At 47.3% G+C, this 22,501-nt stretch overlaps 1 protein-coding gene across 1 annotated transcript in view; it reads left to right on the plus strand.

The window, feature by feature from the left end:
- The window catches only part of INSR (insulin receptor), a 274,711-nt gene that overhangs the window by 202,906 nt on the left and 49,304 nt on the right, over window positions 1-22,501 (plus strand). Inside the window, exons 7-11 of the mRNA XM_063914392.1 lie at window positions 2,926-3,052; window positions 10,491-10,744; window positions 12,574-12,741; window positions 13,029-13,230; window positions 13,884-14,158. Of these exons, the coding sequence (XP_063770462.1) occupies window positions 2,926-3,052; window positions 10,491-10,744; window positions 12,574-12,741; window positions 13,029-13,230; window positions 13,884-14,158 (1,026 nt within the window). The remainder of the gene's footprint in view (window positions 1-2,925; window positions 3,053-10,490; window positions 10,745-12,573; window positions 12,742-13,028; window positions 13,231-13,883; window positions 14,159-22,501) is intronic.

Here is a 22,501-nt window from a genome sequence, read left to right on the forward strand (position 1 = left end):
AACCGGAGTACCCGAAGGAAACCCACGCAAACATGGGGAGACTATACAAACTCCACACAGTTAGGGCCATGGTGGAAATCAAACCCATGACCTCAGTGCTGTGACGCAGCAGTGCTAACCATTACACCATCCATACTGCCCATTTCAAATCTATTATTCAGCTTTTAATACAGTAATGTGATGGCTTTGGCTTACTCTGCCACCCTGTTGGTTTACTAGCCTTATGACTTTTCGCTGCATGACACTATCTTGTTGTTACTGACCACTGCTACTGGAGGCACTTGACCAAAGCAGATGTTCTCCTCTTTGTATTAACTGTGCACCAGTATGGGGCATCCAACTGCTTAAACTTCTAGGTAGTTCATTTGTCTGCTACTGCTGCATCTGTGTTGGTTTCTTTGACTAATTACTTACTAATGAAGATCTGCTGAATATTAAGAGCGGAATCTCTTCTCAATGCTAGATAGTCTTGAAATAGTTTGATTTACAGACCCTAACTTTATATGTACATTATGGGACATTGATTCATATTTTATATATAAGCTTTGGCCATTGGTTAAATTATTTGAATCTGTATTTACCATGCACAGAAACAATATAACCCACCCAAATCTAAATCTCTCTGCACATGTTACATCTGCCCCACTTGCAGTGCAGCATGGTTTTGCCCAGTTGCTAAATGTTTTGGTTTGCTAATAACTTTGAATAACCCCCTATATCAGAGTGCAGAGGTCCATCTGATTTCAGACTGATCTCTCCCAGCAAGCATAGGGCTGGTGCAGATACGTGCTCATAGTGATTGATGGATGCAGGCAGTGCAGGCGCCTAGTTGCAGCCAACTTTGAATACATGTGTATATTCACATTTATTTCTGAGCAACTCTGAATCAGGCCTACAGTGTGTTTGAGAAATTGTTACTCACTAGTTTCTCATTCAAAATCTGCTCAATCAAATTGAGCTTGTTTTCTATTCTATGACAGCGCATTTTGATTATTTGCGAAGTAATTCTCTGGGGTAATGGTATAACAGTGGTGTGCGGCAACAGTACTACCACTTTGTCACTGTGTTGTCTTCCATTTGCTTCTCGGCTCCAATGATGGAGTCCTGCTGCTGGGAGAGGCCATTTCCTTTTGAGAGGTCCTTACAGGTCCTACTGTAGATGCTGCTTGGAGTTCTTGGGAGTAGACCGCTCCTAACTGTCATTTTTGAAACAGCCTGTAACATGGCATTTAGGAGCTGATTGGCTAGTACTTGAGCACTCTCGGAGGCTTAGTACATAGACCCCACAATCAGTTAAGATTTTGCTTGCGCATTCCATTAACTTGTCTCTCACCCCTTCTGGGAGATGCCATTCCCTCTGCCCTGACACTGGATTTTGAGATCCACTTTGTATTCTTGTGTGTCCCCCGTTGAATGAAGTTACTTCTCTCCTGAAGCTGCAGTACTTTGGTCAACTGCCGGAGTATATCTCACTGCAGTCTGTGATGGGAATGGTTTACTCGACAATTTACCAGTTAGACGCCTTTAATTTGTCATTGCCACCTCCTACTAGCTATACTTGGCTAAATTAGTCAATAAATGACTGCAAGCGTCAACTGTTAAACAGCATGGGTCCTGATTCAGATGTGGTTGAAGTGTGCATCGCGGCTTCTTACTTTGAAGCAGCAGCGATGCACAGATACAGTAATGCAGCAGTAGGCATCTTGTATAAGTGGACTTCTCCGGTTTGCATTTGTGATCCAGTGCTGCTTCCTAGGATACAACCCATGTTGTCATGCAAGTCAGCCTCCGCAGGTTCTACAAAGAGGCCAGGAGATCTCTGTTGGAAGACGGAGATCCTGACCTTGGCACTCGGCAAAACGGAGATGACACGCCGCCCCCAAATGGCTGCAGATGGTCAATAATCTGCCGTCTACAACTGTTCTGCGTCCGACGATGCAGTACTCATACTACACATGCACAGTATGGGTCCTGCATGTGCACAAAGTCCCAAACATTGGCATTTTGTGACATGATCATCAAATCCCATGGTGCTCCTAATTTTATGAGGGTATTGTTATTGTTACCAATACCACGGCACTAGATACTGTAGCAAATTCTTCCTGACCACTTACTTAGGACTGCTGAGTAGTCTGAGTGCTGAGACAGGACGCCTGGATTTAACACAGGTCAGCCTGAAAATGGATTATAGTATTAGTTTTAATCTCTTGATCACAAGAACAAAACAACATATTAGAAGTAAATATGTTTATTGCTCAGTGGCTGTTATAAGAGCTTTTTCCAACCACTGCAAGGTAGTGATGTTTCACAGCTTAAATTGATCTCTAACACTTAATCCCGAGTGCCCAGTTTCAAGTTAAATTCAACTCCAAGAGCCAAAAGCCAGACCCTGTAGTAACAGTCCAATTCCTGCTGTTGCCACAGCTCTCAGAGTTCTGAAGTGACAATTCCCCTTTATGGCAGACGGCAGCATGTCTTTTGGGTACAATGGGTTCTACCATTGTTACTAGACTGGTCTCTGACACTGTGTTCTCAGGTACTCAGTTTGAAAAGTTTGTGTTTCCTCTGTCTCACCCAACTGGGTTGTTCCTGCAAAATACATGCTGATCATATTGTATCAGCCTTCAGGGGGTAGCAGGGTGTTATTCGGTATCCCCCACCCATTTCTATGTGGGTCACTATTTTGTATTGGAGTCATTTGTATACTAATAAATTATTAATATCATATAAACATGTAACTGAGTTTCCATTACAGCTGATTTATTCACACAAATTATAGGCCTACATATGTATATAATGGTATAGAATGGTGGTTGTGTCCATGAGGCTACAAGAATTTGCCTGAGAGGAAAAAACACAATAATCTGGTTGAGAAATCAGAAATTTCTCTTTATAATGTGACTGCCTTTTTTCTTCTTCTTATAGGTGAGAATGATGTGCTGCACTTTAATTTTATAAAGACATCCTATGATAAGGTGGTAATTAAATGGGACCCATACTGGCCACCTGACTACAGAGACTTGTTGGGGTTTATGTTTCATTATAAGGAAGCGTAAGTATTCACAAATAGTTCCGGGCCTTTTTGAAATTGTTGGAGCACTGCATTATTTTTCCCCAAACACACACACTAGATACTTAAAATATTTCCTAAAAGAATAATTAGACATTTACACTTTACTGGTTATTGCAAAATATATTCTTATCCTAAATGTAACCTTCCTCCCCAAACTTATGTGACTAACTTGGAATTGTCTTACTGAGAGAACAGATGAAAATCCCTCATAGGGGGTAATTCAGACCTGATCGCTGCTGTGCGTTTTCGCATAGCGGGCAATCAGATCTGAACTGCGTATGCATCGAAATGCACCGGCGCATCGCACAACAGCACCAGGCATCGGTGCCTGGCGATGGGATGGTGGGAAAGAAACCGATCGCCCGGGCGATCACAAGTTATTGACAGGAAGAGGGCGTTTTGCAGGAGTGTCCGGAAAAATGCAGACGGGCTCAGGCGTTTGGATGGAGGGTGTGTGACGTCAGCTCCGGCCCCGATCACCAAGAATACATCGCAACGGCTGAGTAATTCCTGGGCTGCGGAGAGACTGCACAAACTGATGTTTGTGCAGCTCTGCTAAAGAAGCGAATGCACACTTGCACAGGCTTTACCTCCCCCCATGTAGGCGGCGACTACCTGATCGCAGGGCTGCAAAATACGCACCCTAGCGATCAGGTCTGAATTACCCCCATAGTCCCAGTAGTACAGATATGTCCTCATGCACCTAGCCTCAATATGCCATATGGCAAGTGACTCCTGGCTCAAAAGAGCCTTGCGGAACGGGAGCATCCTTCTCCCTAAAAAGTGAGTCTTAATCACAACGCAGTGTGACAAAAATGCTTTACGGGACTGCACTGATTAATTTTATATGCAACACTTGTACGTCTGTGTGCGACCAAGCCTGAATCGGTTTACGAAGCACAAGGGAACTTGGAGTTAAAGAAAGCCACAACCACTGCATTGTAGCACTTTGTATACATGTTCAGATTAAAACCCATTTCTCTGACGTCCTAAGTGGATGCTGGGACTCCGTAAGGACCATGGGGAATAGCGGCTCCGCAGGAGACTGGGCACAACTAAAGAAAGCTTTAGGACTACCTGGTGTGCACTGGCTCCTCCCACTATGACCCTCCTCCAGACCTCAGTTAGAATCTTGTGCCCGGCTGAGCTGGATGCACACTAGGGGCTCTCCTGAGCTCCTAGAAAGAAAGTATATTTAGGTTTTTTATTTTACAGTGAGATCTGCTGACAACAGACTCACTGCAGCGAGGGACTAAGGGGAGAAGAAGCGAACCTACCTAACAGGTGGTAGTTTGGGCTTCTTAGGCTACTGGACACCATTAGCTCCAGAGGGATCGACCGCAGGACCCGACCTTGGTGTTCGTTCCCGGAGTCGCGCCGCCGGCCCCCTTACAGAGCCAGAAGCAAGAAGTGTTCCGGAAAATCGGCGGCAGAAGACTTCTGTCTTCAACAAGGTAGCGCACAGCACTGCAGCTGTGCGCCATTGCTCCTCATGCACACCTCACACTCCGGTCACTGATGGGTGCAGGGCGCTGGGGGGGGGCGCCCTGAGGGCAATATAAGACACCTTGGCTGGCAAATCATCACAATATATAGTCCCAGGGCTATATATGTGATAAATTACCCCTGCCAGAATCCATAAAAAAGCGGGAGAAAAGTCCGCCGAAAAAGGGGCGGGGCTATCTCCCTCAGCACACTGGCGCCATTTTTTCTTCACAGTGCAGCTGGAAGACAGCTCCCCAGGCTCTCCCCTGTAGTTTTCAGGCTCAAAGGGTTAAAAAGAGAGGGGGGGGGGCACTAAATTTAGGCGCAATATATGTATACAAGCAGCTATTGGGGGGAAAATCACTCAGTTATAGTGTTAATCCCTGCATTATATAGCGCTCTGGTGTGTGCTGGCATACTCTCGCTCTGTCTCCCCAAAGGACTTTGTGGGGTCCTGTCCTCAGTCAGAGCATTCCCTGTGTGTGTGCGGTGTGTCGGTACGGCTGTGTCGACATGTTGGATGAGGAAGGTTACGTGGAGGCGGAGCAGAGGCCGATAAATGGGATGTCGCCCCCTGTGGGGCCGACACCAGAGTGGATGGATAGGTGGAAGGTATTAACCGACAATGTCAACTCCTTACATAAAAGGCTGGATGACGTAACAGCTGTGGGACAGCCGGCTTCTCAGCCCGCGCCTGCCCAGGCGTCTCAAAGGCCATCAGGGGCTCAAAAAACGCCCGTTACCTCAGATGGCAGACACAGATGTCGACACGGAGTCTGACTCCAGTGTCCACGAGGTTTATATATATACACAATCCACTAGGAACATCCGTTACATGATCTCGGCAATGAAAAATGTGTTACACATTTCTGACATGAACCCAAGTACCACATAAAAGGGGTTTTATTTTTGGGGAGAAAAAGCAGCCAGTGTTTTGTTCCCCCATCAGATGAGTGAATGAAGTGTGTAAAGAAGCGTGGGTTCCCCCGATAAGAAACTGGTAATTTCTAAAAAGTTACTGATGGCGTACCCTTTCCCGCCAGAGCATAGGTCACGTTGGGAGATATCCCCTAGGGTGGATAAGGCGCTCACACGTTTGTCAAAAAAGGTGGCACTGCCGTCTTAGGATACGGCCACCTTGAAGGAGCCTGCTGATAAAAAGCAGGAGGCTATCCTGAAGTCTGTATATACACACTCAGGTTCTATACTGAGACCTGCAATTGCCTCAGCATAAATAGTGCTGCTGCAGCGTGGTCTGATACTCTGTCAGATAATATTAATACCCTAGACAGGGATAATATTTTGCTAACATAGAGCATAATAAAGACGTCGTCTTATATATGAAGGATGCACAGAGGTATATTTGCCGGCTGGCATCCAGAATTAATGCAATGTCCATTCTGCCAGGAGGGTATTAGAAACCCGGCAGTGGACAGGTGATGCTGCCTTTAAAAGGCACATGGAGATTCTGCCTTATAAGGGTGAGGAATTGTTTGGGGATGGTCTCTGGGACCTCGTATCCACAGCAACAGCTGGGAAGAAAAATTTTTACCTCAGGTTTCCTCACAGCCTAAGAAAGCACCGTATTTTCAGGTACAGTCCTTTCGGCTTCAGAAAAGCAAGCGGGTCAAAGGCGCTTCCTTTCTGCACAGAGACAAGGGAAGAAAGAAAAAGCTGCACCAGACAGCCAGTTCCCAGGATCAAAAATCTTCCCCCGCTTCCTCTGAGTCCACCGCATGACGCTGGGGCTCCACAGGTGGAGACAGGTGCGGTGGGGGCACGTCTCGGGAACTTCAGGGACCAGTGGGCTTGCCCACAGGTGGATCCCTAGGTTCTGCAAGTAGTATCACAGGGATACAGGCTGGAGTTCGAGGCGACTCCCCCTCGCCGTTACCTCACATCAGCCTTGCCTGCTGCCCTCGGAGAAAGGTAGTACTGGCGGCAATTCACAAGCTGTACTTCCAGCAGGTGAAATCAAGGTACCCCTCCTTCAACAAGGCCGGGGTTACTATTCCAAAATGTTGTGGTACCGAAACCAGACGGTTCGGTGAGACCCATTCTAAAATTGAAATCCTTGAACACTTATATACGAAGGTTCAAGTTCAAAATGGAATCGCTCAGGGTGATTATTGCAAGCCTGGAGAATTTCGTGGTATCACTGGACATCAAGGATGCTTACCTGCATGTCCCTATTTACCCTCTTCACCAGGAGTACCTCAAAATTGTGGTACAGGATTGTCATTACCAATTCCAGACGTTGCCGTTGGTCTGTCCCCGGCACCGAGGTATTTACCAAGGTAATGGCCGAAATAATTATCCCGTACTTGGACGATCTCCTTATAAAGGCGAGGTCCAGGGAGCAGTTGTTCGTCGGAGTAGCACTATCTCGGGAAGTGCTACAACAGCAGCTGGTTCCTACGACGCGTCTACTGTTCCTGGGTATGGTTCTGGACACAGAACAGGATAAAAAGGGTTTCTCCTGGAGGAGAAGTCCAAGGAGTTGTCGTCTCTAGACAGAGACCTCCTAATACAAATACAGGTGTCGGTGCATCAATGCACGCGAGCCCTGGGAAAGATGGTAGCTTCTTACGAAGAAATTCCATTCGCCAGGTCCCATGCAAGGATCTTCCAGTGGGATCTGTTGGACAAGTGGTTCGGGTCGCATCTTCAGATGCATCGGCGGATAACCCTGTCTCCAAGGGCCAGGGTGTCGCTGTTGTGGTGGCTGCAGAGTGCTCATCTTCTAGGGGGCCGTAGATTCGGCATACAGGACTGGGTCCTGGTGACCACGGATGCCAGCCTTCGAGGCTGGGGGGCAGTCACACAGGGAAGAAACTTCCAAGGCTATGGAAAAGTTAGGAGACTTCCCTACACATAAATATTCTGGAACTAAGGGCCATTTACAATGCCCTAAGTCAGGCTAGACGCCTGCTTCAACACCGGCCAGTGCTGATCCAGTCAGGCAACATCACGGTGGTCGCTCATGTAAACCGACAGGGCGGCACAAGAAGCAGGATGGCGATGGCAGAAGCCACAAGGATTCTCCGATGGGCGGAAAATCATGTGTTAGCACTGTCAGCAGTGTTCATTCCCGGAGTGGACAACTGAGAAGCAGACTTTCTCAGAAGACACGACCTCCACCCGGGAGAGTGGGGACTTCATCCAGAAGTCTTCAAAATGATTGTACACCGTTGGGAAAGGCCACGGTGGACATGATGGCGTCCCGCCTCAACAAAAAGCTACAAAGATATTGCGCCAGGTCAAGGGACCCTCAGGCGATAGCTGTGGACGCTCTGGTAACACCGTGGGTGTACCAGTCGGTGTATGTGTTCCCTTCTCTGCCTCTCTTACCCAGGGTAATGAGAATAATAAGAAGGAGAGGAGTAAGAACTATACTCATTGTTCCGGGTTGGCCAAGAAGAGCTTGGTACCCAGAACTCCAAGAAATGGTCTCAGAGGACCCATGGCCTCTGCCGCTCAGACAGGACCTGCTGCAGCAGGGGGCCTATCTGTTCCAAGACGTACCGCGGCTGCGTTTGACGGCATGGCGGTTGAACGCCGGATCCTGAAGGAAAAGGGCATTCCGGAGGAAGTTATCCCTACGCTATTTAAAGCTAGGAAAGAAGTGAACGCGAACCATTATCACCGCATATGGCGGAAATATGCTGCGTGCTGTGAGGCCAGGAAGGCCCCAAAGGAGGAATTTCAGCTAGGTCGATTTCTGCACTTCCTACAGTCAGAGGTGACTATGGGCCTAAAATTGGGTTCCATTAAGGTCCAGATTTCGGCTCTATCGATTTTCTTCCAAAATAGAACTGGCTTCACTGCCTGAAGTTCAGACTTTTGTTAAGGGAGTGCTGCATAGTCAGCCCCCGTTTGTGCCTCCAGTGGCACCGTGGGATCTCAACGTGGTGTTGGATTTCCTGAAGTCGCATTGGGTTGAGCCACTTAAATCCGTGGAGCTACAATACCTCACGTGGAAAGTGGTCATGCTGTGGGCCTTGGCGTCGGCCAGGCGTGTATCAGAATTGGCGGCTTTGTCATACAAAAGCCCTTATCTGTATTTTATATGGATAAGGCGGAATTGAGGACTCGTTCCCAATTCCTTCCTAAGGTGGTATCAGTTTTTCATGTGAACCAACCTATTGTGGTGCCTGCGGCTACTTGGGACTTGGAGGATTCCAAGGTACTGGACGTAGTCAGGGCCCTGAAAAGTATATGTTTCCAGGACGGCTGGAGTCAGGAAAACTGACTCGCTATTTATCCTGTATGCACCCAACAAGCTGGGTGCTCCTGCTAAAGCTTTCTTTAGTTGTGCCCAGTCTCCTGCGGAGCCGCTATTCCCCATGGTCCTTACGGAGTCCCAGCATCCACTACAGACTACGAGAAATAGATTTACCGGTGAGTAAAATCTTATTTTAAAACATATTGGTCCTCATACACTTTCTGCAGCCGCGCCAGGCCTTGTGCGACTCTGCTTGCGCCGATCGCCTTTTTCACAATTTTTTTGCTCGAACTGGCATCCTAATCTCAAAGCGATGTGAGAAAACTGCTTCATGAGACTGTACTGATTCATTTTATATACAAAAATTTTATAATTGTGTGCAACTTATACACCTTTTACACCACCGCAATAAACCCGGGTTATTGTTAGGTTGCGACTCGGTGTAAAAGGGTCCTTGGAAAATATCCCAGGTCAAGTGACAGAGGAATCCAACCAAGGTAGCAAGCAGGGTTGGACCTAGGAAGGACCTGTGTAACAGGCAGTGTAAATGGATGACCGGATCCCATTACAAGCCTAAAAAGAGCTGCTCACTAGCACTTGTAGATGATGTTATCTCCAAGCATCGGCCGAGGGGAGACCTGGGTTATTAACCTGGCTCCAGCGTGCGGTGTAAACGGTGTTTCAAGTCACTGTGACATGGCTTGAAACCAGTGTTCAGTGACCCAGGCTGGACCTGGATTTTTGGTGTAAAATATCGATAGGAACAAGTTTTTAAAAATGGCATTTGTAGATTAAGAGCCTAGTAATGATTGCTGTAAGACAAATTTCACTCCTAACACTACACACTTGGAGTATTTGTGTGTCTTTCTGTGATTTTGTACAAAATCAAATAAACTTTTCTCATTAGTAGCATGGACTCAAAGACCTTTTTACACCAGAGGTTTAATCCAATTCACCACGAAAAGTGCAATGTGCCATTGCCGAGACGTGTTAATGCCAGTAACATAACACCTGGTCTCTCATGCTTCGCGGGATGGTTTCAGCCTGAATTCGCACAAAGTTGCTCGGACCTCTATGGAGTGGAGATCACCTATTGTGCAAATTCGGGCCACTGTAAGATGCGGCTGCTGCTACGGTGACTCGTACCCACGAAACCATTGCAGACCATTGGATTGACCCCTAGGACTGTTTTACTGAACACTCTTTTCTATTTGTTTTTCTTTTAATCTTTGGGAAAAAGTCGCTTATGTACACTAAAAAGAGTCGCAACTATACATCCAACTTTGAATGAAGTCCTTGGTTTATCATATTGTACAGATCACCAAATATTATTAATGGTGATCATTTGCACATTTTTAACAACTCTCCTATCATTATTTGTCAGGTATAGTTATTTGAATTTACATCTCCCTAAACATTTTTGGTGTGATCACCAATTTCATAAGTGACCTGTAATGTTCAGATCTGCCAATACAGAACTTTACCTGTGAATGACCGGTTGGAGTTTATCACAGTTCTTCAGAACTATGCACTAACATGCGTGCACTATTTTAATTGAGCTGTTTATCTAGTACACTTTTCTTTTCTTGCCATGAAATTCCATTTATTACCTAGTAAGCACAATTCAAATGGATTTCTGTATGTAACTCACTATGTTAATGGAATTGGGTATCAATCACTTCATCTTTTGCCCTTTTAACGTTGCAGACCCTACCAAAATGTGACAGAGTTTGATGGTCAAGACGCCTGTGGTTCCAATAGTTGGACAGTGGTGGATGTGGATCCCCCAGCACGGACTACAGATGGCAAGACAGCCAGTCCTCCAGGGTATCTTTTGCGTAACTTGAAGCCCTGGACACAGTATGCAGTATTTGTGAAGACCTTAGTGTCTTCTTCAGATGAAAGAGGAAGAACGTATGGAGCAAAGAGTGATATCATCTATATCAGGACAAATGAAACCAGTGAGTGACTGATGAGGGTTGTGCATGTCTTTAATTGGTCATTTTTCCTCTTGCATCCATCTGGGGGACGCTCATATATATAGTGTGGGCTTTGGAGTTTCGCACTAAAATAGTTCAAAGCTGTCTCCTTCCCCCTATTTAACCCCTCCCCTTGTACCAGTACCTCAGTCTTATTTTTAGTGCCTGGAGCAAGAAGTTATAGTAGGTCCTATCTTTTAGTTAGGTTTTATTTTCTATTGGAGTGAATAGCCCCTGTTTACAGGTGGCAAGCACTGACAGAGTGGGCGTTATATAGTTTAGTTTGTGTGAGCCCAGTGTTCCACTCTTAACTGCTACCTCTAGAGAGACACCAAACTGCATTTTGTCCCTGGGACTCTACCTATACCAGGCATACATCTAAGGTAAGCTACATGTTTTTCTTACCAGAGCACTAGCTGTGTCCTCCCATGTTAACTGCTGTCTGGCACGCTGTTCTCCCAGACAGAAGACTGGGTCTCTATCTGTGTACCTGTGTCTGCTTGGGTGATGGAACACTGGGGTAGATGTTTTATCCTGAAGAAGGCATAAGGAAGTAATAAACCAGTGATATGTGCAAGGTGATAAACGCACCAGCCAATCAGCTCCAATATGTAAATTAACAGGAACTGATTGACTGGTGTGTTTATCACCTTGCACATATCACTGGTTTATCACTTCCTTATGCCTTCTCCAGGCTTAATACGTCTGCCCCGCTCTTCAGTGTGACTGGAGGTGTGCAGTTTAGCTCAGCATAGCTGCATAACACTGTAGATCGATGGAAGGGGGTTGGAGGCGGCTGTGGCTGGTCAGTTACCGTTAAGAGGTGATTACAGTCCCGGCGCGTTGTGACAATTAGCCCCAGCCCCAATACTCTGATGTGCAGCTCTATGATGCATAATGCCTGGGTGCCGCCTGACCACACCCACATGCAGTGATTGACAGTGGTTGAGAGCTGATTAGGCGATTTAAAAAAACAAAAAAAAACATACAACATAGCAAAACCATGTGCAGTGCAGGTAGAGCAGATGTAATATGTGCAGAGAGATTTAGATTTGGGTGGGGTGTGTTCAAACTGAAATCTAAATTGCAGTGTTAAAATAAAGCTGTTTTAACATTTGTGGGCTACATGCAAAAGCAGTCAGTATTTACCCTGCACAGAAACAATATAACTCACCCACATATAAATCTCTCTGCAAATGTTACATCTGCCCCACCTGCAGTGCAACATGGTTTTGCCCAGTTGTATTTTTATTTTTCTTTACTACCAAACCTGATACAGACCCTTAGGCAGTTGTTAACCTATCTGCCCCTCTGAAAATCAATGTGATTATCTCTGTATATTATAATAACCTTTTATACTGCTGGGTCTATTGTAAGCAATTTAGACTGCGCTGTTCCCTTTTTAGGGACTTAGGCAATTGTCCACATTGATTTAGGACTATTGTCCCTGTATATGACATTTAGTGCTGACTGAATACTTATTGTATTTTTTTAAATATTATTGAGTAGCCAGACAAGGTTCCCAAAGGTAACCTGGGATCAACTACTTATTTTACCTGTGCTAAATGTGGTAAAAAATGACCAAAAGGTTTGTGCGGATCCAGGGTTGCTCTGTGCAATATGCTCAGGAGTGTTAGTAGACTCGCTGCCTGGATTTTCTGCGCAGAAGACTGTGATGCCTGATTGGGCCATGTCTTTGGTGGATGCCATAGCAGAGTTACGCCATTCTCAGGCTTGTATTAGTATGGACTTAGTTCATCTTTGAATTCGTAGTCATAAGTGACTCTATGTACATACTTTTCTATTCACAGCACCCTCTGTTCCGCTTGTTTCAATAACAATGTCCAACACATCATCTCAGATCTTTCTTAAATGGAAACCACCATCTGAGCCCAATGGAAATGTCACACACTACCTGGTGTATTGGCAAGAGCAGCCAGAAGATAGTGAGCTGCTGGAATTGGATTACTGTATGAAGGGTGAGTCTGGTATAAAGTAGGACAGTGTTTCAGTAGATGAAGAGGGTTTGTTTTGCAAGTGCCTTTGTTACTTGTTATTGTGGAACTTACCAATGTCAGAATGTATGAACATGAGCCTGGGGCATTACATGAGTACATTTAACATATCCTTTCTATATTTTGGTGTTCTTAAAACCTATTGACTTTGCCACAAAGGGAAAGTAAGAAGCTAGTGTGATCTCATAGTTTCCAGGAGCGTATGGGGTGGCTTTTTGCTATGTGATGACCCTGTAATTGTCTTTTCACAGGGATAAAGTTGCCTTCCAGGACTTGGACACCTCCTCAGGATACAGAAGATTCTGCTAAACCTAATGGAACAGACACAGAGGATACAAACGCAGCCTGCTGTTCATGTCCTAAGAGTGAGGCGCAAATTATGAATGAGCACATTGAACTGGCATTCCGGAAAACTTTTGAGGATTATTTGCACAATGTGGTCTTTATTCCAAGGTAAGTGTGGGAACAAGAACCCAGGGCCAGTATAATGTGTACTCAAATATAATCTTGTGGTAGCAAATTAAAGATACATAATCCTAGTGAAGTGCAATGTCAGTGAGCCATTAAAGGAAATTCTAGGTGAGTGAAAGGGGATCCGGACTATTGGTCAACATACATTAGGCTGATAGTCATTAGGTCAACCCCATATAGTTGACAGACGCAAAAGGTCGACACTGAAAGAGGTTGACTGTTTTATATGGTCGACATGACAATGGTCAACACGTTTTTTTTTTTTACTTTTCCCTTCCTTGATTATCTATGTCACAAATTCTAACCTTTAATAACTTTTTGGTGAGTGGAGAGGAGCAAGACACCATGCCGAAAACGTGGCAAGCGAAGCAAGACCGTGAGGGGATGCATTTCAACTGTTGGTAGTCCCAGATGCCAAAACTATCCACGCTAAACCCCAAAATACAAAAAATTATGTGTCAACCATTTTTGTGTTGACCTTTTGACCCTGTCGATCTTTCATATGTCCACCTAGTGCCTGTTGACCACATGGGGTCAGCCTAATGACTGTGGACCCAACGCTTGTAGATCTTCTAGCATGTGTGTGTAAAAACAATTTGTTCTAATGGGACTCTTTATGCTTCCTAACCCTCTAGACCTTCTAGAAAACGTCGTGATACCTTTGGCGTAGCAAATGGTACTTTGCCGGATCAAGTGACCTTCCCTCCGCTATCCAATTCTACCTCAACAGCAGCACCTGATGATCAAGAGCCAAAGAAGTTCTCTCAAAAGGTTTGGTTCAAGGAGTCGTTTCTCATTTCCAACCTGAAGCATTTCACTGCCTACCGGATTGAAATCCATGCCTGCAACCAGGACCCTTCATTGGGCTGCAGTGTAGCTGCTTATGTCAGCGCCAGAACCATGCCAGAAGGTGAGCCATGTACAATTCTTTAGGGTACAGTTGTTAATTAGTTGTACTGAATTAAGCGAACAATAATTATTTTAAAATTATTATATACTGCCAATCTTTAAGCTATATTTCTCTAACGTCCTAAGTGGATGCTGGGGACTCCGTAAGGACCATGGGGAACAGCGGCTCCGCAGGAGACTGGGCACAAAAGTAAAGCTTTAGAACTACCTGGTGTGCACTGGCTCCTCCCCCCATGACCCTCCTCCAAGCCTCAGTTAGATTTTTGTGCCCGAACGAGAAGGGTGCACACTAGGTGGCTCTCCTGAGCTGCTTAGTGAAAAGTTTAGTTTTAGGTTTTTTATGTTCAGTGAGACCTGCTGGCAACAGGCTCACTGCATCGAGGGACTAAGGGGAGAAGAAGCGAACTCACCTGCGTGCAGAGTGGATTGGGCTTCTTAGGCTACTGGACATTAGCTCCAGAGGGACCGATCACAGGCCCAGCCATGGATAGGTCCCAGAGCCGCGCCGCCGGCCCCCTTACAGAGCCAGAAGACAGAAGAGGTCCGGAAAATCGGCGGCAGAAGACGTCCTGTCTTCAACAAGGTAGCGCACAGCACTGCAGCTGTGCGCCATTGCTCTCAGCACACTTCACACTCCGGTCACTGAGGGTGCAGGGCGCTGGGGGGGGGCGCCCTGAGATGCAATAAAAACACCTTGGATGGCAAAAAAATGCATCACATATAGCGCCTGGGCTATATGGATGAATTTAACCCCTGCCAGAATACACAGAAAAACGGGAGATAAGGCCGCTGAAAAGGGGGCGGAGCCTATCTCCTCAGCACACTGGCGCCATTTTCCCTCACAGCTCCGTTGGAGGGAAGCTCCCTGGCTCTCCCCTGCAGTCACTACACTACAGAAAGGGTTAAAAAAGAGAGGGGGCACTAATTACGCGCAGTATAAAAAAATACAGCAGCTATAAGGGGAAAAACACTTATATAAGGTTATCCCTGTATATATATATATAGCGCTCTGGTGTGTGCTGGCAAACTCTCCCTCTGTCTCCCCAAAGGGCTAGTGGGGTCCTGTCCTCTATCAGAGCATTCCCTGTGTGTGTGCTGTGTGTCGGTACGTTTGTGTCGACATGTATGAGGAGAAAAATGATGTGGAGACGGAGCAGATTGCCTGTAATAGTGATGTCACCCCCTAGGGGGTCGACACCTGAGTGGATGAACTGTTGGAAGGAATTACGTGACAGTGTCAGCTCTGTATAAAAGACAGTGGTTGACATGAGACAGCCGGCTACTCAGCTTGTGCCTGTCCAGACGTCTCATAGGCCGTCAGGGGCTCTAAAGCGCCCGTTACCTCAGATGGCAGATATAGACGCCGACACGGATACTGACTCCAGTGTCGACGGTGAAGAGACAAATGTGACTTCCAGTAGGGCCACACGTTACATGATTGAGGCAATGAAAAATGTTTTACACATTTCTGATAATACGAGTACCACCAAAAAGGGGTATTATGTTCGGTGAGGAAAAACTACCTGTAGTTTTCCTGAATCTGAGAAATTAAATGAGGTGTGTGATGATGCGTGGGTTTCCCCCAATAACAACTGATAATTTCTAGAATGTTATTGGCATTATATCCTTTCCCGCCAGAGGTTAGGGTGCGTTGGGAAACACCCCCTAGGGTGGATAAAGCGCTCACACGCTTGTAAGAATTTCAGCGCGCAGTGGGCTCACTCGCAAGTAGACCCCTGGATCCTTCAGGTGATATCTCAGGGGTACAAATTGGAATTCGAGACGTCTCCCCCTCGCCGTTTCCTAAAGTCGGCTTTACCGATGTCTCCTTCTGACAGGGAGGCAGTTTTGGAAGCCATTCACAAGCTGTATTCCCAGCAGGTGATAATCAAGGTACCCCTCCTGCAACAGGGAACGGGGTATTATTCCACACTGTTGTGGTACCGAAGCCGGACGGCTCGGTGAGACCGATTCTAAATCTAAAATCTTGAACACTTACATACGGAGGTTCAAATTCAAGATTGAGTCACTCAGAGCAGTGATTGCGAACCTGGAAGAAGGGGACTACATGATGTCTCGGGACATCAAGGATGCTTACCTTCATGTCCCAATTTACCCTTCTCACCAAGGGTACCTCAGGTTTATGGTACAGAACTGTCACTATCAGTTTCAGACGCTGCCGTATGGATGGTCCACGGCACCCCGGGTCTTTACCAAGGTAATGGCCGAAATGATGATACTCCTTCGAAGGAAGGGAATTTTAGTTATCCCTTACTTGGACGATTCCCTGATAAGGGTAAGATCCAGGGAACAGTTGGAGGTCGGTGTAGCACTATCTCAGGTAGTGTTGCGGCAGCACGATTGGATTCTCAATATTCCAAAATCGCAGCTGATTCCGACGACTCGTCTTCTGTTCCTAGGGATGATCCTGAACACAGTCCAGAAAAAGGTGTTTCTCCCGGAGGAGAAAGTCAGGGAGTTATCCGAGCTAGTCGGGAACCTCTTATAACCGAGCCAAGTCTCAGTACATCAATGAAATGGTTCTGGGAAAAATGGTGGCTTCCTACGAAGCAATCCCATTCGGCAGATTCCACGCGAGAACTTTCCAGTGGGACCTGCTGGACAAATGGTCCGGGTCGCATCTTCAGATGCATCAGCGGATAACCCTGTCACCAAGCACAAGGGTGTCTCTCCTGTGGTGGTTGCAGAGTGCTCATCTTCTAGAGGGCCGCACATTCAGGACTGGGTCCTGGTGACCACGGATGCCAGCCTGCGAGGCTGGGGAGCAGTCACACAGGGAAGTAATTTCCAGAGCTTATGGTCAAGCCTGGAGACATCACTTCACATAAATATCCTGAAGCTATGGGCCATTTACAATGCTCTAAGCTCAGCAAGACCTCTGCTTCAAGGTCACCCGGAGTTGATCCATTCGGACAACATCACGGCAGTCACCCACGTAAACAGACAGGGTGACACAAGAAGCAGGGGGGCAATGGCAGAAGCTGCAAGGATTCTTCGCTGGGCGGAAAATCATGTGATAGCACTGTCAGCAGTATTCATTCCGGGAGTGGACAACTGGGAAGCAGACTTCCTCAGCAGACACGACCTCCACCCGGGAGAGTGGGGACTTCACCCAGAAGTCTTCCACATGTTTAAAAAAACTCGACAAGTATTGCGCCAGGTCAAGGGACCCTCAGGCAATAGCTGTGGACGCTCTGGTAACACAGTGGGTGTACCAGTCAGTGTATGTGTTCCCTCCTCTGCCTCTCATACCCAAGGTACTGAGAATTATAAGATGGAGAGGAGTAAGCACTATATTCGTGGCTCCGGATTGGCCAAGAAGGACTTGGTAACCGGAACTTCAAGAGATGCTCACGGAGGATCGGTGGCCTCTACCTCTAAGAAGGGACCTGCTCCAGCAAGGACCCTGTCTGTTCCAAGACTTACCGCGGCTGCGTTTGACGGCATGGCGGTTGAACGCCGGATCCTGAAGGAGAAAGGCATTCCGGATGAAGTCATTCCTATCCTGATCAAAGCCAGGAAAGATATAACCGCAAAACATTATCACCGCATTTGGCGAAAATATGTTGCGTGGTGCGAGGCCAGTAAGGCCCCGACGGAGGAATTTTTCAACTAGGTCGATTCCTACATTTCCTGCAAACAGGAGTGTCTATGGGCCTGAAATGGGGGTCCATTAAGGTTCAAATTTCGGCCCTGTCAATTTTCTTCCAAAAAGAACTAGCTTCAGTCCCTGAAGTTCAGACGTTTGTGAAAGGGGTACTGTATATACAGCCTCCTTTTGTGCCTCCAGTGGCACCTTGGGATCTAAATGTAGTTTTGGGGTTCCAAAAGTCACATTGGTTGAACCACTTAAATATGTGGAGTTAAAATATCTCACATGGAAAGTGGTCATGCTGTTGGCCCTGGCCTGGGCCAGGTGCGTGTCAGAATTGGCGGCTTTATCCTGTAAAAGCCCTCATCTGATTTTCCATTCGGACAGGGCGGAATTGAGGACTTGTCCTCAGTTTCTCCCTAAGGTGGTTTTCAGCGTTTCACCTGAATAACCCTATTGTGGTGCCTGCGGCTACTAGGGACTTGGAGGACTCCAAGTTGCTAGACGTTGTCAGAGCCCTGGAAATATAGGTTTCCAGGACAGCTGGAGTCAGAAAATCTGACTCGTTGTTTATTCTGTATGCACCCAACAAGCTGGGTCCTCCTGCTTCTAAGCAGACTATTGCTCGTTGGATTTGTAGTACAATTCAGCTTGCACATTCTGTGGCAGGCCTGCCACAGCCAAAATCTGTAAAAGCCCATTCCACAAGGAAGGTGGGCTCATCTTGGGCGGCTGCCCGAGGGGTCTCGGCTTTACAACTTTGCCGAGCAGCTACTTGGTCAGGAGCAAATACGTTTGTAAAATTCTACAAATTTGATACCCTGGCTGAGGAGGACCTGGAGTTCTCTCATTTGGTGCTGCAGAGTCATCCGCACTCTCCCGCCCGTTTGGGAGCTTTGGTATAATCCCCATGGTCCTTACGGAGTCCCCAGCATCCACTTAGGACGTTAGAGAAAATAAGAATTTACTTACCGATAATTCTATTTCTCGTAGTCCGTAGTGGATGCTGGGCGCCCATCCCAAGTGCGGATTGTCTGCAATACTGGTACATAGTTATTGTTGCCAAAAAAATCGGGTTATTGCTGTAGTGAGCCATCTTTTCTAGAGGCTCCTCTGTTATCATGCTGTTAACTGGGTTTAGATCACAAGTTATATGGTGTGATTGGTGTGGCTGGTATGAGTCTTACCCGGGATTCAAAATCCTTCCTTATTGTGTACGCTCGTCCGGGCACAGTATCCTAACTGAGGCTTGGAGGAGGGTCATGGGGGGAGGAGCCAGTGCACACCAGGTAGTTCTAAAGCTTTACTTTTGTGCCCAGTCTCCTGCGGAGCCGCTGTTCCCCATGGTCCTTACGGAGTCCCCAGCATCCACTACGGACTACGAGAAATAGAATTATCGGTAAGTAAATTCTTATTTTTGGAGTTGTGTGATCACATCTACAGTAACAGACTTTTCTCTGACGTCCTAGTGGATGCTGGGAACTCCGTAAGGACCATGGGGAATAGCGGGCTCCGCAGGAGACTGGGCACTCCAAGAAAGAATTAGGACTACCTGGTGTGCACTGGCTCCTCCCTCTATGCCCCTCCTCCAGACCTCAGTTAGAATCTGTGCCCGGCTCGAGCTGGATGCACACTAGGGGCTCTCCTGAGCTTCTAGAAAAGAAAGTATATTTAGGTTTTTTATTTTCAGTGAGATCTGCTGGCAACAGACTCACTGCTACGAGGGACTTAGGGGAGAGAAGCGAACCTACCTGCTTGCAGCTAGCTTGGGCTTCTAGGCTACTGGACACCATTAGCTCCAGAGGGATCGAACACAGGCCCAGCCTCGGTCGTCCGGTCCCGGAGCCGCGCCGCCATCCCCCTTGCAGAGCCAGAAGCAAGAAGAGCGTCCAGGAAATCGGCGGCTAAAGACTCCGGTCTTCATTAAGGTAGCGCACAGCACTGCAGCTGTGCGCCATTGCTCCCCATGCACACCTCACACTCCGGTCACTGATGGGTGCAGGGCGCTGGGGGGGGGGCGCCCTGGGCTGCAATAAAATTACCTTACATTGTCAAAAATACACATAATATAGTCATTAAGACTATATATGTGTAAAATCCCCTGCCATATATCCATAAAAAAAGCGGGAGAAGCCCGCCGTGAAGGGGGCGGGGCTATCTCCCTCAGCACACTGGCGCCATTTCCTCTCACAGCTCCGCTGGAAGGACGCTCCCCAGGCTCTCCCCTGCAGTTTCCAGGCTCAATAGGGTAAAAAAGAGAGGGGGGGCACTAAATTTAGGCGCAAATACTATATATATAGCTGCTATAGGGAACAATCACTCATTATAGTGTACATCCCTGTGATTTATAGCGCTGTGGTGTGTGCTGGCATACTCTCTCTCTATCTCCCCAAAGGACTTTGTGGGGTCCTGTCCTCAGTCAGAGCATTCCCTGTGTGTGTGCGGTGTGTCGGTACGGCTGTGTCGACATGCTTGATGAGGAGGCTTATGTGGAGGCGGAGCAGGTGCCGATAAATGTGATGTCACCCCCTGCGGGGTCGACACCTGAGTGGATGGATATGTGGAAGGAATTACGTGACAGTGTCAACTCCTTACATAAGAGGTTTGATGACATAGCAGATGTGGGACAGCCGGCTTCTCAGTCCGTGCCTGCCCAGGCGTCTCAAAAGCCATCAGGGGCTCAAAAACGCCCGCTACCTCAGATGGCAGACACAGATGTCGACACGGATACTGACTCCAGTGTCGACGACGATGAGACTAGTGTACATTCCAATAGGGCCATCCGTTACATGATTACGGCAATGAAAAATGTGTTGCACATTTCTGACATTAACCCTGGTACCACAAAAAAGGGTATTATGTTTGGGGAGAAAAAGCAACCTGTGGTTTTTCCCCCTTCTGAAGAATTAAATGAAGTGTGTGATGAAACGTGGGTTTCCCCCGATAAGAAACTGGTAATTTCCCAAAAGTTACTAAGGGCGTACCCTTTCCCGCCAGAGGATAGGATACGTTGGGAGACATCCCCTAGGGTGGATAAAGCGCTCACACGCTTGTCAAAGAAGGTGGCACTACCGTCTCCGGATACGGCCGCCCTAAAGGAGCCTGCGGATAGAAAGCAGGAGGCTATCCTGAAGTCTGTATATACACACTCAGGTATTATACTGAGACCGGCTATTGCTTCAGCATGGATGTGCAGTGCTGCAGCTGCATGGTCAGATTCCCTGTCTGATAACATTGATACCCTTGACAGGGACACTATATTGCTAACTGTAGAGCATATTAAAGACGTAGTCTTATACATGAGAGATGCACAGAGGTATATTTGCCAACTGGCATCTAGAATAAATGCAATGTCCATTTCTGCCAGGAGAGTATTATGGACTCGGCAGTGGACAGGTGATGCAGATTCTAAAAGGCACATGGAGGTTTTGCCTTACAAGGGTGAGGAATTGTTTGGGGATGGTCTCTCGGACCTCGTTTCCACAGCGACGGCTGGGAAGTCGACATTTTTACCCTATGTTCCCTCACAGCCAAAGAAAGCACCGTATTATCAGGTACAGTCCTTTCGGCCCCAGAAAGGCAAGCGGGTTAGAGGCGCGTCCTTTCTGCCCAGAGGCAGAGATAGGGGGAAAAAGCTGCACCAAACAGCATGTTCCCAGGAACAAAAGTCCTCTCCCGCTTCCTCTAAGTCCACCGCATGACGCTGGGGCTCCACAGGCGGAGCCAGGTGCGGTGGGGGCCCGTCTCCGGAACTTCAGCGACCAGTGGGTTCGCTCACGGGTGGATCCCTGGATTCTACAAGTGGTATCTCAGGGGTACCAGCTGGAATTCGAGACGTCTCCCCCTCGCCGTTTCCTCAAGTCAGCCTTGCCAACTACTCCCCCAGACAGGGAGGCGGTGCTGGAGGCGATTCACAAGCTGTACTCCCAGCAGGTGATAACCAAAGTACCCCTCCACGGGGTTACTATTCCACAATGTTTGTGGTACCGAAACCGGACGGTTCGGTGAGACCCATTTTAAATTTGAAATCCTTGAACACTTATATAAGAAGGTTCAAGTTCAAAATGGAATCGCTCAGGGCGGTTATTGCAAGCCTGGACGAAGGAGATTACATGGTATCACTGGACATCAAGGATGCTTACCTGCATGTCCCCATTTACCCTCGTCACCAGGAGTACCTCAGATTTGTGGTACAGGACTGTCATTACCAATTCCAGACGTTGCCGTTTGGTCTGTCCACGGCACCGAGGGTATTTACCAAGGTAATGGCCGAAATGATGATACTCCTTCGGAAAAAGGGAGTTTTAATTATCCCGTACTTGGACGATCTCCTTATAAAGGCGAGGTCCAGGGAACAGTTGTTGATCGGAGTAGCACTAGCTCGGGAAGTGCTACAACAGCACGGCTGGATCCTGAATATTCCAAAGTCGCAGCTGGTTCCTACAACGCGTCTACTGTTCCTGGGGATGGTTCTGGACACAGAACAGAAAAAGGTGTTTCTCCCGGAGGAGAAGGCCAAGGAATTGTCATCTCTAGTCAGAGACCTCCTAAAACCAAAACAGGTGTCGGTGCACCACTGCACGCGAGTCCTGGGAAAGATGGTAGCTTCTTACGAAGCAATTCCATTCGGAAGGTTCCATGCAAGGATCTTTCAGTGGGATCTTTTGGACAAGTGGTCCGGATCGCATCTCCAGATGCATCGGCTGATAACCCTGTCTCCAAGGACCAGGG

The sequence above is a fragment of the Pseudophryne corroboree genome, chromosome 1 (genome assembly GCF_028390025.1).
Source record: "Pseudophryne corroboree isolate aPseCor3 chromosome 1, aPseCor3.hap2, whole genome shotgun sequence".
Lineage (NCBI taxonomy): Eukaryota > Metazoa > Chordata > Amphibia > Anura > Myobatrachidae > Pseudophryne > Pseudophryne corroboree.